Source organism: Protopterus annectens, chromosome 11.part0 (genome assembly GCF_019279795.1).
Source record: "Protopterus annectens isolate FY-2018-M chromosome 11.part0, PAN1.0, whole genome shotgun sequence".
Taxonomy (NCBI): Eukaryota; Metazoa; Chordata; order Ceratodontiformes; family Protopteridae; genus Protopterus; species Protopterus annectens.
In genome coordinates, this window is record NC_056745.1 from 702099114 (window position 1) to 702118231 (window position 19118).

General features: G+C 41.9%; 1 protein-coding gene across 4 annotated transcripts in view; it reads left to right on the plus strand.

The window, feature by feature from the left end:
• Positions 1–19118, plus strand: part of LOC122815561 (DENN domain-containing protein 5B-like) — a 1792502-nt gene that overhangs the window by 1462012 nt on the left and 311372 nt on the right. For all 4 annotated transcript variants that reach the window (XM_044088154.1, XM_044088155.1, XM_044088156.1 and 1 more), the window contains one exon: positions 6391–6469. In XM_044088154.1, coding sequence (XP_043944089.1) covers positions 6391–6469 — 79 coding nt within the window. The remainder of the gene's footprint in view (positions 1–6390; positions 6470–19118) is intronic.

Below are 19118 nucleotides of genomic sequence, written 5' to 3' on the forward strand. Positions count from 1 at the left end.
GGAGAGTACATGTTACATCTTCTTGATGTTCATAGGCAATTATGTTTTTATGTGGTCAGGACAAAATCCTTCAGAAAATCTGACCAGCTGTTCATATTCTTTTCAGAGGTTAGGAAAGGTACAGCAGTTGCCAAACTTACTCAGGCCAGGTGGTTAAGAGATTGCATCTCCTTTGTTTATTAATCAAAAGGTAAGTCTTTGTTGGGGCATGTCAAAGCTCATTCTACCAGATCTGTGGCGACTTGTCAAGCCTTCTGTTCGAGAATGGCAATTGATATTTGCACAGCTGCCTCTTGGTCAAGGTCTTATACCTTTATTTCTCATTACAAACTAGACATTACTTCTTGGAATATATCTGCTTTTGGCTCTAGGGTGCTTTGGAATATCCTCCCATAAGGGCCACTGTAGGGTTGTGTAGCTGGGGACTCTGTCCCACAGGTTGAGGAATGAATAAATGACAACATCAGATAAAGAAGTTATGTTTTTACCATAGCATTCCATCTGTGTTGTCCATTTTCATTCTTCCTCAACCTCCCTACCCTCCTTTCCCCTGGCCTTTTTCTATGTAGTCCTGATGGAGTTGGTTTCTATTAAGAACTGTAGTTCCTGTGTTGACCCCTGAACCTTTTTCTTCTGCTATGTAGGTACTCTAGGTGTATATTTTTAGCAAACTCAATCTGAGGTAATCTGGGGGAATGGGGCATTATGGGATGGAGAGGAGGAGCTTGAGCTTTGAATCTTAAGCTTGGAAAGCAGCCGAGTCAGATCTGAGGTCAAATCCAAAATCCACAAGTTCAGGAAGAATGAAAATGGACAACACAATGGAACATCATGGTAAGAACATAACTTCTTTTTTAGAGTAATCAGTGAATTTATTAAAATCTTTCAAAAACATTCTATGGTTAGAAAAGGTAGTGGTTTGCCTGTTAGGCAGCTAAATGGATTTATTGATGGCTTTTTTGACTTGTTTATGCAGAATTAGGTTTGTGAATATAATTTGTTCTAAGGCATTGTTAGCCTTGTTAAAACAGATTGTTTGATAAAATGAGATCTGGCTAACTGATTTTTTTAGCAATTGAGGCAGTTTTTGTAATGTAAGGGTAGTGGTTATGCAGGAGTTAGTGTTCTCCCTCCTAGGGAAGTATGTAAGTGGAATAGTGCAGTAATCACTGAAATTTGGAGAACTTCTGGAGAAGAACTATATTTTGTATAAGACAGTCCAACAGTATATGATAATTAGAGGATGTACTTGGCTTAGTTGAAACCTGTAGTACTTGAGTAAGGTAGAGATCAGACAGTGGCAGATTAATGGTACTTTGTGCCCTCCCTACATACTCACTCTGTTTTATGATCTTGCATAAATATATGCATTCATTTAGATTCACATTTCTGACTGTTTAATAAAGCAAAATGTGTTTTAAATTTGTACCCCTGAACATTTTAACAGTAAGAACTGAAACAATTTTTTTTTTTGCCAATAATAACAAAATTACCCATTTTTGAACATTTCAATCATAAACACCACCCAGACTACTGTCGTAATCCACCAGTACATGTATTTGCAGTCAGTTTGATTGGGTACACCTTACATGTCTAATAATGATTTAAAATGGCCATAATAAAGTATTCCATCTTGCTTTACATAAACGTGCACAAGTCCTGCAGAGCCAGACCAGTGATGGTTTAAGTCTGGTATGACAGCAGCAACATGATGGCTGGGTCAGTCATATACATCCACTGAAAGTCCATTGTACCCAGTAATTATAGCCACATTGCTCACTGTGTGCAACTCGAGTATCTGATTGTGATAAACATATTGCCTCTTTTATGCAGTCACAATAGGTACAGTAAACAGTTACTTTAACAGCTGTGCACTAGTCCTTCAAAGCCAAATTGGTGACAGTTTAAGGTATCAAGAGGGTTACTTTTGTCCATAGACAGCTTTCACCCCATCCAACATTTCTAGACTCTCTGTTGACTTCATACAGCTCAGAATATCTGATTTTGATGAAAAGTAATAGCCACAGTAAATGTATAATTTTCAGAGTTGTTTCACACATACAGTAGCAACAGTAAAATACTTTACAAAAATCTCATTAGTCTTTGGACATGCCGCTCAATCTCTTAGGTCAGCTATGAAAGACACAATAAAAAATATTAGGATCAGTGGCTCAAAAGCTGATCTTCCTAGCTCAAGATTCTGGGAAAAATCCCAAAAAAGTAATAGGGGCAAAGACCCACAGTTAGGAACAGATTTTAAATGTTGCTGTTATATACTTTTAAGTTGGTAAAATAACCGCCTTGATATTAGCATGTATTTTCTTAAGGATATGAAGTCTGAAATTCAAATGTTTTTATTCAGTGAATTGCAATCATTAATGGTTTGACAGAAAACCACAAGTTCATAGTGGAACAGGCCAAAATATATGCCAAAATCAGGGACAATTTACAACTATGGTCCTGTAAAGCCATATTAATGACCAATAAGATCAGTCTGTCATTTTCTTTTACAGACAGACTCCATACCCTGCAGTTATAGCTGCTGTGTTGTATGTGTACATCCCCAGATGTTGTAGTATAATAAAATAATTTCCATGTAATGTATTTCAGCTCTGTTTTATGCACCGCATAGCTGTTTCCCATCCCCATAGTAGTATCCCTTATAAAGGCATCCACTGCCCATAGCTGGTTCCCACTAGAATAAAATAACAGACACACAGTGCATTTGAACTGTGTTTTACTTAGTTGCACAGTCATAAACCAGTCCCATAAGTACTTTACCTGCAAAGCCTTTCACTGCCCACATCTGATTTCCAACCAGGATAAAATATTACATACAAAACTGAACAATTGCTATTCAGTCCCATAACTATTTCCCTGCAAAGCCATTTACTGCTGCATGTGGCCTACCTGGATAAAGTAATGATAGCACAATATGTTTTAACTCTTATACAAATGCACAGTTACTAGCCAGTCCTACAGCATAGCTCAACCTTTTAGCTCAAGAATCTGAGACAAAGCTAAAAATAATTGGAGGACAAAGACCCAAAATATGTAACAGATTTGAAATATTGTTCTTGTATACTTAAAAGTTGCTAGAAAAATGGGTTTCACATTAGTATGCATTTTTGTTTGGAAGGGTATGAAGTCTGAAACTAAATGTCTTTCATTATTTAGTGAATACAGTCCTCACCGATTTTCAATAGAGCCACACATTTTATTAGGAATAGATCAAAAATATAAGGCAAAATAACGGACAGTTGACAGACATGCAGTGCCCTACACTGTTCCTCCTGTGAAGTTGTAAACTGCTAAGTACCTGGTTGCCTGCCATGCCAGTATTTAAAAGGGAAAAAGAAAAAGCAACTTTCATGGTAACATATCTTCATTTGTACCCACCAGAGAAATCCCTTTACCATTTAATATTTGCAGACTTTCTGCAAAGTGTGTAGGAAGTCAAGTGAGTACAGGAATGAATGATTAATTTGCTTCAGATCATATTTCTTTTTTTTTTTTAACTGAGTCAAGGGCAGGCAGAGTAAATATCCTGCTTTGTTTACAGCATTAGCAAAAGCTAGGATAGAAAAATCAGGCTGAACATTTTTTTGAGGGGGCAGGTAAGAAAATTAGGGATGCTGTGGGCTGATCATCCATTTATTTTTTATATGAATCTTGTTGAGCTGATTATCTGTTTTATTTAGCCATTTGGCAAGCAGCTAGGATGCAGCTCAGTTTTCACCCTTAACTCTGTGTGGAGTCTTGATTAACACAAGTGGTGCACAGCTACATAAGCTGTTGAGTCAACCAACTGATGTTCGCCTTCATGACGAAATTGGACTGAACTATCATCTCCAGAAAGTACGATCAAGTGGGACTTGCTGCTGTGTTATAGAGTACCTGTCCATGTACAAGTATCCAATCTCTGTTTAAACAGTGACCATGAACTCATATGTGGACACGTGAGCTGCAGTGGAGACACATTTTACAAATTAACATTTCCTGATCTTACTTTCATGTGTTTGAAATGGCCAAAAAAGTTAGTCACCCACAATGATAATATTTTCCTTTCTTTGAGTCAGCTTTGTAATTGTGTGCATTAGGCTGTAAAAGGTAGAAAATATTGTACCAATGCAATAGTTTAATGTGGTGGTTTGGGTAAAAGGAAGTCGAGTAGTATTCATTTTGGGACAAATTCATCAGTTAGGGATGACTTTATAATGTTTCATGTATAAATTGTCTAGCTACAAGCACTTGGTCACCACCTTTTTGGGGATCAGGCCTGTCAAAACAAATTACTGAGTGCTGGGAGAAGTCCTGTTTCAGATTTGTAGTGTGGGGTTTGAGCCAGGTTACATTCAAGGCACAGATGCCAAGATGGTTTTGGAAGATTAATTATGTACCTGGTCATATTTATTGTTTGGGTTGCCAGTGTTTAGTAATCCATTGCTGAGCCATTTGTTTTGTGGAAGGAAAGATTTATTGTGTGTAAGGTATACAGCAACACGGAAAACCAGCTGTATGTAAATGAGATGTACAAGCAGTCATTTTGTAATTTCCATGTGAATAGCCATACTACACACACTATACCTGACACTGATGTTATGGAGTGACTTATGACATATAGGGTTTATTCCCACTGCAAAGAGCTCATATGTGAGGAGAGAGTTGTCTCTTTTTGTGTTCAAGCTATGATAGAGGGTACAATTCATAATGCAGTTCATCACTAGAGATTTGACTAATCACTGAATTACAGGTCATCCTGAGTATCTGAAAAAATGCCAAAGTGCACTTTAGCAAAATCTACATTAAGGCTTTAAGAATGCATCTAGAAATCTTTCTTGAGAGCAGAAAGTAAGTGGCATTACATCCTCCAAAGTGCTGGTGTAGGTCTGGCTAAATTGCTGTGAAGTCAAAAACCTTGGGTCTTCATACATGGAAAGCCGAGAATAAGATGGTACACTGTATGTTGCCCATTTGGTTTAGCTCCTAGGAAAACAGGCATAGGAATTGGAGACCATGGGGGCCTTTTTTAATTATAAAAGTTGTTACCTTAAAGTAGACTCTATATCTCTTTGTGACCTTCAGCCTTGACCACTCCACTATTAAGCAGTCCCCTCTGAACCCATTTATTCATTTATTTCCTGTTCTGGCAAAACAGGCAACATAGGTAGGAGTCCAGAGACTGAGGAGACATCAACATCATCAACTGGTTGAGGTATTTGGTTTCTAAATTCCCTAGATCTAGTTGTCTGAAGTAGGGCCTTCAGTACTGGTGGTCAGTGCATGCTTCCATACATCCTTCCCAGCTGCAGTGCTGAGACTACTCAGTCCTGCTAAAAAGTGTTACTGAAGCAGTAAGACCCAAACACAATCATCTTCCTGGTATGGTCATGGACAACTGATCCTAGCCATTCACACCCATCCCAACACAGCTGGCTTTTCCTGCTCCGAGACTTGCTCTTTGATCCAGTGTCATTTGGGATATAGTCAGGACTTTATCTCAGTGGTACAGAGAAGAGGCTTCACCTTTTCCACTTGGAGAGCTAAACAGTAGTATGTGATTGTACTTAGTTATGATTTCTGTCCAAGTCCTTTAATTTTCTTACAAGTAATTAAGTTTTGTTATTTAATGCAACTGTTAATCCTGCAGTTTAGCCACTTTGTGACTATATTCTGCCACTTTAGGAATATCATAGCACATATCTGTGACACTTGGCCACCTACTAACAATTTCTTAATGTCTTTCACATTTTGCCTGTTTCTGTATCTCACAGAGATGAAATAGTCATCAGCTGGTACTTCTGAAATGGGTATTTCAAAAGAATGCTTACAGTTCAATAGATTTGTAACACTTGGAGCCCAGTGTCACAGTTTGACAACCCTGCGCAGTAGATTGCACAAATTTTCAGTGTTGGTGTTGGTGGGGTTTCTAATGTTCAAGGACAGCAATACTCCTGAGGGTGAAGGACACTACTGTAGCTACTATGGTATCATTGTATGGGTTACCACAATTGTATAACAGTAGGATGCAGGATAGGAAGAGGGTCATTTGGGTGAGGTTGGCGTACCTTGTTATTCACACTTTAATATTCGCAATTCTATACTCATTAGCATCAAGTCATACAAGCAGAAGGTATCCCATCTTGTTGTTGTAGGTTCAGCTGGAGTCTGTAGTCATTGTTTGTCTTCTTGGTATCACAAGTGATGTCAATATTGAGTAGAAGAAATTTGGCACTTTAGAGAAAAGTATTTGAATTATGTGTTTTGAGAGTGTTTGTTAGGAATGCATGTGCTGACCGACTGCATTTAAGTGACTTTCGTCTTTTTTAATTTTTTTTTTTACAAAGATGACATAATAAATATTTGCTAATGTACTTTTTTTTCATTTAGGGGAAGTCTGCATTATGGTCACATCTACATCAATACCAGGAGTGGGAAAAGAAGCAAGAACAGATTATAGAATCCCCAGGCAAGTTATTTTAGAAAGTTTGAAGCATATATAAAAATTTAATACAACAGTTCTAAGTTAATAAAACTATCCAGTCATGAATCAAATATCTTTACGATTACTGCATTTTATCATAGTAGACTATACCTCTGAACTCAATACATTCTCGTTCAGCTGTTTTCTTCATCAATTACTCACATGGTTGACCATCTTCATCCATATCTGAGGAATACATTTAACCCTTTTGTGTGTTTTTATTAAATTTCATTTAAACCAGTGGACAAGGAATAGTCTAAGCTTTAAACAGAACTTTTGTAAATCATTAGCATTGTAAAATCTTGTCAATACAACCATTTGCTACTGTTTCAACTATAAAAGATAATAAAGTTAAATTCAGACGAGCAATACTTAAAAGATTGGTCATTTAGCTTCAACAATATTGAAACAATCCATTTAACTATGGAATACATCTAACTTTGGACAAATAGAAGCCTTTTTGCTACTTATATCTGACACTTCTGTGTTTTCTTGTTTTGGTCTTCCTTGATAAAAGGCGCAGATGACATCATAACTTATTCCCATAATTCCATTTTACTTTTTTTTTTTCCTTTTCCCACTTTGGCTGCATCAGTCATTCCTGATTTATTGAAGTTGAATTTTCCTTCATTCCTTGATGCAGGCTGTTGTGTTTTGCAAAGAAGTGGTTTATCAAACAATGTCTGAGAGACACTGCTCACAATTATGCATTATGTTGCCTAAATGGCAATTCCTCAGTGAGGTAAAATGTAGACTTCACTAATTCAAATGCTCAGCAGGTAACATGTTCACCTCTCTTGCTAGAAAATCGAAGACTGTGGGTTGTATTCACACACCAGGTGCTTGGATTAATTTTCTAGCATTTAAACTTCAGTGTGTTATAAGGAGGCTGCTGTGGGTGATTATTGTACCTTCATTTGGGTGAGATGTTAAATCAAGGTCCTGTCTGTCTGAGTTATTGATAGCTCAACCAGATGTAGAAGATTTCATGACACTAAATAAATTTGGGTACTTTATTAAAAAGTTACATATATTTAAACAGAATTAAAATCATGTGTACAGTTACACAGATATTTGAAAATTAATTTTACAGAAACAAACATTTACAAAATAAACACCCAAGGGGATTCAGTAAAGCTTACACGATATTTTTTTGGTGTGAGCATCACAGCGCAATGCGCACATGGGTGCAAAAACTTTTAGATTCAGTAAACTCTGCATAGTGATCACAGAGTTGAGCACTCGCGTGCAAATATGGAAACTTTCATGGCATTCAAATTATAGCATAAGTAGTTGAATTTCTTGCTAGTGAAGCAAATCAACACAGTGGAGTGATTCAACAACCTCTAAAGCAACCGTGTAGACTCAATGTCCATGTTGGCCGTGTATTACAAAACTTTTCGAATACAGCCATGGAAAGGAGTCTACACGGAAACAAAAGCAAGTAAAAGCTCTTACATTTGTACAGAACTGCCCTTAACATGTAACGGCACACATATTCTGACCTCATTACACAGGGTGAATGTTAGAAAATTAGTGCAACGATCATAATAATTCCTTTTTAAATGCCAGGACATAAATACATCTTTGCTCCCCCACTCCCCAAATGAATAATATACTTGTAAGTAATGCAGGCTGCTAATATGTGTAAAACTCCATGAAACAGAGTATTATACTGTAATGTATGCATATGGAGGATGTAGCTGATGGATTACAGTATTCCCCTGTTACAGCATTGGGGTCCCATGCAGTTTCACTGCCTACATGGTTACTGTGTAGATTCAGGGCTGTCAGCATAGTGAAGATGCAAATTAAATCAAAACTAAACAGAATTGTTAAATCTCAAAAAAAAAAAAAGAGTATCTGTGTAGGGTGTTCACTTCATGCAGGTACTTTCACAGTGTTCGTGTTGAATGCGTGGCAACAGTGAGTGATGACATCAGGGGGATGTATCAGGTTACATTTGCAGAGGTGAACATGTAAGGCTGTGAAGGGTGAAAGTCCATGTAGGCAGTGCACAATTCTTAAGTTCTGTGTCATCCTCTTTATCGTTCACTAAAATGTATTGGATCTGTCTGCATTAATTTAAAATTTAGTTTTTAAATTTCATCCTTGTTTGTGCGATGCCACGACAAAAAGAGGAATGAGTGGGAGGTTTTTCTGTGTTGTTATGCAACTATTCCTTTGGCACCACATGTATATGTTAGGGCTGGAATATAGATGATCCTGGGTTCTGCTCCAGGGTGTGCAACCTTTCCTTCACTTTTTATGGTCCATGTTTGTGCAGTATCCCAAGAAGGGAGGACATATCAGTTTTACTTATGCTCGTCTTATTTATGTAAAGGTGCACAGAGGTGCACATAGCTGTGCATATAACACACTATTGAGCAAGTAACAGGTGTGTTTATTATATGCAAGTTATAGGTGAATTGCATGTTAACCAACCCAACACAGTGGCTATTCAACAATGTATAAAGTATCCTTGTAGCCTACATCCTTTTTTTCCTTTAGCCTTAACACTGGAGTAGAGACAAGGACATTTTAACTGACACAATGCTAGGGGCTGCTGCAGCTATTCTACATCTGCATGTGCTAGAGGCTGAAGCCAATGCTGCTGGTGCAACAATAGGCCTAGGCTGAGAAAAAGGGTGTTCAGGCTTAGGTTAACTTTCTAGGTACTACATGAGCTGGAGATTGTAGAAAACTACAGGGTGGATAGGGACATATTACAAGAACTCTGTGAGCTCTGCTGCCCTTAACTCAGAGCTGGAGCCAACCAAGGGGAACCTCTCCCGCTGGAAACTAAGATATGTGTAGCCCTTACTATGTTAACTACTGGTACCTTTCAAAGACTAACTGGGGACATGATGGGTCTGTCACAGATATCAGCCTTCAGGATCCTCCACCAGTTTCTGGATGCTGTGCTCATACATGCAAGTGAGCACATATTTTTCCCCATAGTTCTGAAGAGAGGGCCAGCAATATGCAACTGTTTCACCGTGTAGCACACGACCCTGAAGTACTGGGTGCCATACATTGCACTCCTGTACACATTAAGGCACCACCTAGTGAGTAGGGTAGAATCTACATTAACCACAAGGGATACCACTCCATCAACTGCCAAGCTGTGTGTAATTCCCAGGGAATTATCTTGAATGTGTGTGGTGGCAACCCTGGCAGTCATCATGACTCCCATATCTGGCACACATCACAGCTGTACCAGATGTTTGCTAGAGGGGACAACCCATAGGGCCATTTACTGGGGGATGCTGGTTATGCCCTGGAACCGTGGCTGATGACATCCATCAGAAGTGTGCACACACCCATGGAAGAACGCCATAATGAGGCACCTAGAAACATCACAGAGTGTGTGTTTGGGCTTCTGAAGTCATTATTCTGGTGTCTAGATATATCTGGTGGAGCTCTGCAGTATAATCCACGCACATGTACACAAATATGGAAAGTATGTGCTATGTCCACAATCTGATCTTTTGGAAACAGCTGCAGAAGGGTCAGCAAGGGGATGGGACACACATTCCCCCACCAACCCCTATGTCACCAGAGCCACTGTCAGAAAAGAACTTGGATGAGGAACCCTCAGCTGCTCTCCCTGTAGATAGACATAGGTGTGCTCAGTATGCCTTTGGTTTGGCTAAGAGACAATGCATAGCACATTCACTGACCACCTAGGGACCTAATACCTTTCTCCTACTCACATACATATTGTAAAATTGATGCCAGGCAACTCACACAACCTTTACCTCCCCATGTATTGGCTGTGTACTGCTTGCATCAGGCAGAGTCAGACCATTACTAAAGGTGTGCCAACTGCTGCATTTGCAAGGTAAGTCCTGAACCTAGAGTTTGTTCTTTAATAATGTTATAGCATATCCTAACCTGGTACAGTAAGCAAGTAAATACTGGTGGATTTGTAGTGAAAATACCTTAACATGTGACACCAGACACTTACTTATATTTGTCCATTAGTAATTAGTAGGCCTCAGGCATGAAAGATTCACACAGTCATACCTGTGAAGAATTCTGATGTTCCCTCCATGGCCTCAGTTTAGCACTGTACCTTAGTACTGGTAAATCACTGAAGACAGAAGTTCGAAAGTGATGATACACACTGCAGTTTCAGTCTTCCTGCTTGTTTGTTCATAGGTGTGCACTAGGCTAGTGTACTAGGCTAATGGCCCTGGAGCTTTACAAGCCTAGCCCATAGGATTATCCTGGCGCTGTGCGACCCGACCTTACTTCCCGGTGCCTGTGTCGATTAGAGCCACTGGAGTGATCCCCAGGGTGAATTTTCTATTTACCATCCACTCATCAAGATTTCTTTTGAAGAGGGGCCAGTGAGGTGCTTTGTTTGACATGTATGGGAAGTCTATTCCGTAGCAGGGGCAGTCTCTGGGTTATCAACCTGTCCCTCCAGCTTGTTCTGTTGATTGTGGTAATGAGGTTGAGGTCTCTGGAGTGTGTGGTGTGGAGGGATTGGGATTTCTTTAGATGTAGCATTTCTAACAGAGCTGGGTCAGGCATGGTTTTGTAAGTCAAGCAGTGATCACCTGTAAGTAGGCAATATGAGACGGAGAATAGTTGGAGTTTTTTGCATCTGTCCATACAGGCAAGTGTTTAAGGCCTAGTATCCTCTTTGTGAGGTACTTTTGCGGCCTCTCCAGTTGTTGCAGGTGTCAAGTGAGATGCATGACAAATGGGGCATTGTACTCAATGACTAGCCTAATGAGGGAAGAGTAGAGAGAGACAATGACCTCTTTCTTCCTGGATGCAAAACCCTTAGTAATGAGATGGGCCACATAGGACTTTCTAACAGTGTGGTGGTGAAGAGAGGTTGCTGTCAACTTGTGTTCCCAGATCTCTTATAACGCCTTCTGTCTTCAGTGGACTATCATCGATGTGGTAATTCATGGGAATCGGGTTTTTCCCAAAGGGGATGATGACACATTTTTTGGCAGTGAGCTTAAGGCCATTGTTCTGACACCAGATGTCAGTCTCAGTGAGGCCTTTCTGTAGGATGTCAACATCACCTGGGGGGTTAATAATAGCTCCCAACTTGCAATTGTCTGCAAAATTTGTCAGCCAGAGTCCCTTCGTGTTGGCCTGGACATCAGAGAAGTAGATACCAAACAGGGGAGGACCCAGGACTGAACCCTGTCGGACTCTACTCGTGACTGGTTGGCAGTCTGACTTGGAGTCGGCTACTTTCACACTGTGGGTTCTTTCTGTGAGCCAGTTTGCAACCCAGCTAGTGATATAAGGGTTGATGCCTAGCTTAGTGAGTTTTTCTCTGATTCCTGAGTGGGGAATAGTATCAAAGGCCTTGGCCAGATCAAGGTAAGCTGTATGAACCACCTTGCCTTCATCCAAAACTCTGGTGACTGACTCAAAGAAGTCGACCAGGTTGAAGCATGCATGATCTACCCTTCACAAAACCAAACTGTGTGGGATCCAGAGTTTGGAGATTCCCTATATCCTTGTTTATTAGGTCATGATGATGCATTCCATAGCTTTGCATGACAGACTCGTCAGGCTAATGGGGCGAAAGTTCCCAGAGTCTGTAGTCGCTCCTCCTTTGTGAAGAGGAATGGCTGTAGTAGTGTGCCATTCGGTAGGGACAAAGCCTGAGGTGAGGCTGTGATTGAACAGGGCACACAGGTGAGGTGCCAGTTCACTCTGTATTTCATGTAGAATACAGCCAGGGATACTGTCAGGTCCCATAGAAGCTGTATTCTTGGCCTTGGACAGTGCTGTTTAAACCTGTGCAGCAGTAATACTGGGTGCCTGGCAATCTAATGGCATTGTGATTGGTCCTTTGGTGGGGGAGGGAGGGGTAAAGTTGGCAGTGAATCTGTTGGCGGGTATATTGGCAATATCTGTTGGCTCGGTATAGGAAGTACCATTGTGCAGTAGCTCAGAGCAAATCTGGGTATTGCCGTGGAGATCCTTTATAAAACTATAGAAGGCTTTGTGGTTGTCTTTACTATCTGCTGCAATTCTGTTTTCATAGCTAGATTTAGTGGATTTTTTGAGGGATCTCGACTTTTTGTTGAGGCTGATAAGGGAGTTTTTCCAGTTCCTTTGGGACTTAACCTTATTCAGCATCAGTTTCCTCCTCCTGCTGTAGAGTCTGTTCATGGCAGGGGACCACCAGATTGGCTTCCTCTTTTTGGAGGAGAGCATCTTGGTTCAATTGGGTAAGGCGATATCCATGCATTTGTGTACGGTACGTGTTCGTACAGTGCACTGGTGTATGATTTGGCGGTCATGCGACTATTCTCCATTTGCATGGGTGCCGTGAAGTTAGCCACCTCTGTTTCTAGGAGCCCAAAGTTACCTTTGGAGAAGTTTTTCATGGTGGTTACCTTTGGAGAAGTTTTTCATGGTGGTTACCTTTGCAGGGGTGGGGTGGGAGGGATCTGGATTTCCAAGGTAATTAGTTTATGGTCAGATCTAACCAGGGAGGAGTTGTCTATTGGTGTAGGGCAATGGTTGCCCATATTAGTAATGACCAGGTCAAGGATGTTGCTACCTCTAGTGGGGGTAAGAACGAGCTGGTCCAGGGCATTGGAATTAATGAATTCCGGGAAATATTGGGCAAGTGTATTGGTACTTGAGTGTTTTCCCAGTTAATGGAGGGGTAGTTGAAGTTGCCCAGTAGGAGAGTGTTAGTTTGGACCCTAATATTCTCCAAGGTGCTTATGAACGTGGTGTGTGAATCTTGGGACATAGTTGGGGATCTATAGCAGCCCACGACCTGAATCACTATCTTACCCAAAGTTAGCTGCCCCTGAAGTATCTCTGATGCGTTATGTTGGGCTACCAGTCTGGAGGTGTGCACATCCTTTATGAATATGGAAACACCACTGCCTTTGGAGCTTCGGTCCAAGTCCTGGGGTTGAAAGGTGTGGAATGAGTTATAGCCTGGTAGTGCAGGGGTGCTTTCTGCTGCCTTGATCCAGATCACTGTTACAGCACAAATGTCGGTGTTCACCATTTTAAGTAGTGCTTCAAGTGAGTGCATTTTGAGATTTAGACTTCTAGCATTGAGCAGCATGACCCTCAGATTGCATTTGTTTGTAGCTGTTATGGTGGTACTTTGGTCTTTGGAACACTGCCTAAAAAGGCACTATAGAGGTGGCAAGAGCCTTGGCCAGTATCTGGAAAATCAGGGATGACAGATGCAGGCCATCTCTGGCAAAACATCGAGGTCTGTCTGTCATGTCATCCCAGGCAGACAGATGCTGGATACCCTTAGAATGACACCAGAAACTTAGCCAATAGTTGAAATCAATCATTTTCTGCTTGTACTGTGATATCATTCTGGGTGATGGCAGGATGCTGCTCACAGCTAGGGTCATACCCGCCTGGGCTACATAGTCCGAGAGCTCATCCATGTCTTTTTTCATGTAGTCCAAGGAGGTATGTCTCAGGTCATTCACACCCACATGTACAATGACAGAGTCATATTTGTACCTGTTGTTGAGGGACCTGAGTGTGTGCGTTATGTGCTGGATTTTGGCAGCTGACTGTTACTTTCTCCTTATTTAACCTAGTGAGTGGGACATCAGTATGCCTCACTATTGAGTCACCTATGACTAGTGTGTTGGGCATGCTCTTTTGCCTTAGGGACTTTGGTTGAGTGGCACACTGTTTAGGAGAGTTGTGTGTCTCATGACCTTCACTTCTGGTACTGTGAAAAGCCGAGGTACCAAAAGTGAAGTGTTAATAAACGAATTAATCCTGTCCCTTTGGAGTGGTCTTCCTTTGTGGGATTTGTGTTTTTGGAGCATTAGGCTACTAGCCTCAGATGACACTATGGAGCAGTGTACTTATGCAGACCTCCCAGCCTTTTGTCTCCCACATGACCTGTCCATGTCATCTGCTATAAGTTCACGTGCAGTCCTGGTAAAGTCAGACTTGTGCCATGGTGCATGTGGCAAGTACTGTGTTCTGTAGTCTGTGTCCTTAGATAGATAGGAGTTCTATTCTCACTGCAGTCAACTGGGTGTTTGTGTGTATGTGTGTCTACACAGAAGAGCAGAAGTGTGTATCCCACAATTACCTCACCAATGGCATGGCTTGCCAGTTTCTTGAGACACAAGCCTACACATCCATATTTCATGCAAGTCTCTCAACCTCTTCTCCCACATGGCCTGCTGATGTTATCTACTATAAGTTCACCTGCAGTCCTGTTAAAATCAGGCTTGTGCTGTGGTGCATGCTATAAGTACTGTGTTCTTTAGTCTGTGCCCTTAGATAAGTATGGGGTTCTATTCTCTGTGCAGTCAACTGCATGTGTGAGTCTACACAGAAGAGCAGAAGTATGTATCCCACACTTACCTCTCCATTGATATGGATTGCCAGTTTTTGAGACCTGTACAAGCCTACACGTCAGTTTCATGCATTCCTCCCAACCTCTTGTCTCCCACATGGCCTGCCGATGTTATCTATAAGTTTACCTGCAGTCAAGTTGAAATCAAACTTGGGCAGTGGCTTGTGCGATAAGTACTACTGTCTGTGTACTTATTCTCACTGCAGTCAAATTGAGGGGGTTGGTGTGTGTGTGTGTGTGTGTGTGTGTGTGTGTGTGTGTGTGTGTGTGTGTGTGTGTGTGTGTGTGTGTGAGAGAGCTGTTGCTGGACTTTACAGTGAGCCTTTTATGCTGTGGGACACTAATCTTGTCCTCAACTGATACTGCTATGTCATCATCTATAAATTGTTGTCTGACACACTCCAAGACAGAATTAAGCCATTGTGCTTGTGTTAAGTACTGTGTTCTGTAGTCTGTGTACTTGGGTAGGTGTTCTATTCTCATTGCAGTCAAATGGGGGGTTGGTTTGTGTGTGTGTGTGTGAGTGAGTGTGAGCTGTGGCTGGACTTTACATGAACCTTTTACAGCAGCCTGTGCGACACTGTTATCTTGTTCTTAACCAACATTGCTGATGTCATCATGTATAGTGTTCTCTGGCACACTCCAAGTTGGACCTGAGCTGTGGCACTTGTGTTAAGTACTGTGTTTGGTAGTGTGTGTGTGTACTTGGGTAGGTAGGTGTTCTATTCTCAAATGGGGTGTGGTTTGTGTTTCTGTAAGCTGTTGCTGGACTTTACAGCGAGCCTTTTACATCAGCCTGTGGGACACTGTTATCTTGTCCTGGACAGACACATGCCTGTCATTACTAGGTTATACAGTAAACAAACAAAGCTGCTGTCTACAAATACAAAAGTGAGAACCCAGACCTGGAAGACTACCCTCCTCAGCCTAAACAAGCAAATAAGACAGCTTGTGTAATGTCTAACCCAAACCCTATTTTCTCTTTTGTTTTTTTTTCTTTCCCCTCACAATACAGGAGCGTATGCCTGGCCCTCGGGATCCACCTGCCCCCATTCCACTGGCTGTGGTACCAAGGCCTAGCACATCTAAACCGCAACCTTGTAGCACCCCTTGTTTTGCCCATGCACGACCTGGCCCCTCAGGTACTTCTGCCCCAGAAGACAGGCCTGTGGTTTCTTCTGGGAGCAGTGGCAGATGGGGAAATTTTATCATAGGTTCATAGGGTGGTACTAGGCCCTAGTGCCTATAGAAGCCTAGCCATAACAATTCCCTGGCTATTTCTTCCCACACTATTTACTTCCCTGGACCCCTGTCTAGCAGGGTGACTGACATGATCCCCGGGGTGAATTTCCTTTCTCCCATCCAATCGTCAAGGTTCCTTTTGAAGAGGGCCAAAAGAGGTACTCTGCTTGACATGCATGGGCAATCTATTCCAGAGTCTGGGGAGTCTCTGAGTCAGGAATCTATTTCTCCAGCATGTTTTGTTTATTGTGATGACAATGTTTAGATCCCTGGAGCGTGTGGCTCTGAGGGATTGGGATTTCTTTAAGTGTAGCATGTCCAACAGGTCTGGGTTTGACATGGCCTTGTATGTTAAGCAGAGATCGCCTCTGAGTAGACGATGTGCGACAGAGTATAGCTGGAGTTTTTTAAGGTGGTCAGCATAGGGTGTCTGCTTTAGGCCTGTGATTCTTTTAGTGAGGTATTTCTGCGGCCTTTCCAGTTGTTGCAGATGTCTTGAGAGGTACATACCAAACAGGGCGTTGTATTCTATAATTGGTCTAATGAGGGATGAGTACAGTGGGACAATGACCTCCTTTTTTCTGGATGAAAAGCCCTTAGTGATGAGGTGTGCCACATAGAAGGATTTCCTGACTGTTGTGGCGATGTGGTTATCGAAGGTGAGACCACTGTCCACAAGTCTCTTATCACACTTTCGGTGTTTAGTGTGCTGCCACCCATATGGTAATTCACGAGTACATGTTTTTTCCCAAAGGGGATAACTATATATTTCTTGGCATTGAGCTTGAGCCCATGGCTCTGGCACCAAGCATCTGTTTCTGTAAGGCCCTTTTGTAGAGTATCCACATCATTTGGGGATTCAGTAATGGCTCCCAGTTTGCAGTCATCTGCGAACTTTGTTAGCCAGAGTCCCTTAGTGTTGGCCTGTACTTCAGAGAAGTAGATGCCAAACAAGAGCGGTCTCAGGACTGAACTCTGAGGTACTCCACTTGTCACTTGTCTGGAGCTGGATTTGGAGTCGGCTACTTTTACAGTATGGGTTCTGTCAGTAAGCCAGTTAGCAACCCATTAGGTGACGTAGGGATTAATGCCCAGCTTAGTAAGTTTATTCCAGAGTGGGGGATGGTGTCAAATGCCTTGGCAAGGTCTAGATAGGCTGTGGGGATCACCTTACCCTTGTCCATGGCTCTGGAGACTGATTCGAAGAAGTCAGTCGGGTTCAGGAGACAAGATCGGCCCTTCACGAACCCAAACTGGGTGGGGTCCAGTGTTTGAAGGTTGCCAATGTCTTTGTTTATAAGTTCCATGATACGCTTCATGGCCTTGCAGATAATGCTCGTCAGACTGATGGGACGGTAGTTTCCGGGATCCAAGGTGGATCCCCCCTTGTGGAGTGGGATAACTGTAGCTCTGCGCCACTCAGTGGGCATGAAACCTGAGGTGAAGCTATGATTAAACATGACACTTAGGTGAGGTGCCAGTTCATATTGTAGTTCATGTAGTACACAGCCCGGGATGTCATCTGGTCCCATGGATGCTGTATTCTTAGCTTTGGAGAGTGTGTTTTTTACCTGTGTGGCTGTTATTACCGGAATTTGGCAATCTTCCGGTATTGAGATGGGCCATTTAGGGGGTAAGAGGGGGGTGATGTTGGCACTGAATCTATCTGCCAGGATATTGGCAATATCCTTGAGATCAGTATATTTAATGCCATTCTGTTTTAGCTCAGAGCAGATCTGAGCATTGCCATTTAGATTCTTGACATAGTTATAGAATGCCTTGTGGTTGTCTTTGGAATCTTTGGCATATTTATTTTCGCAACTAGCTTTGGAGGATTTTATGAGGGATCTCAGTTTCTTACTGAGGCTGGTAAGGGAGTTTTTTGCATCCTGGGATTTTCCTCTTTTCTGCAATAGTTTCTTCCTTTTGTTGTAAAGTTTGTTTATGGCAGGGGACCACCAGATTGGCTTCCTTTTTTTGGATGAGAGCATCTTGGTTCTATTTGGGATGGCATGATTCATGCATGAGTGGATGTGCTCGTACAGTGCCTTAGTGTAGGATTCAGCAGTTGAAATTTCAGTTCCCGTCTGCATGGGTGTCATGAAGTGTGTCACTTCTGACTTGAGTAGCATGAAGTTGGCTTTGGGGAAGTTTTTTATGGAGGTTTCTTTACTGGGGGGGTGGAGGTGGAATGTGGATGTTAAGTGTGATTAGGTTATGGTCAGACCTGACTAACGAGGGGGTGACCATAGGTGTGGAGCATTGATTTCCCATGTTGGTAATGACCAGTTCTAAGATATTGGAGTCTCTGGTGGGACTATGGATTAGTTGATCCAGGGCGTTGGAATTTATGAATTCCAAGAACCATTGGGCAAAGGTGTTGGTACATGAGTAGTTTTCCCAGTTAATGGCAGGGTAGTTAAAATCACCCAGTATTAGGGTGTTTGGTTCTATCTTAATATTTTCCAGTATGTTTAGAAAGGTGTAGTGAGAATCTTGGGCATGGTGGGGGATCTGTAGTAAGCTACAATTTGGATTGCAGTCTTACCTAGTGTTAGTTGCACCTGGAGAATTTCATATGCATTGTGTTGGGCAACTAGCCTGGTGGTATGAGTATCCTTGGTGACTATTGACACTCCTCCACCTTTAGTGTTTTGGTCCTGGTTTGGTGGCAGAAAAGTGTGATAAGAGTTGTAACCTAGTATTGCAGGGGTGCTCTCGGGAGCCTTGAACCAGGTCTCAGTTACTGCACAGATATCGATGTTCTCCATTTTTTGAGTGCCTTGAGAGAGTGCATTTTGATGTTTAGACTTCTAGCATTACCTTCAGATTTTGCATGCTAGTACCTGTTATGGCGGTGGTTTTGTCCTTTGAACTTTGCCTAAAAAAGGCACTATCACATGAGAAGAACTGTTGGGGATGGTGCGTATAATTGTGTGCTGCACTGTGGACACATGCCTATGCCAGATGAAGACAATGCTCTCCATTTTACCAAATAACAAGGAGATGCAGATGTCCGATAATGCAGCCATCTGCATA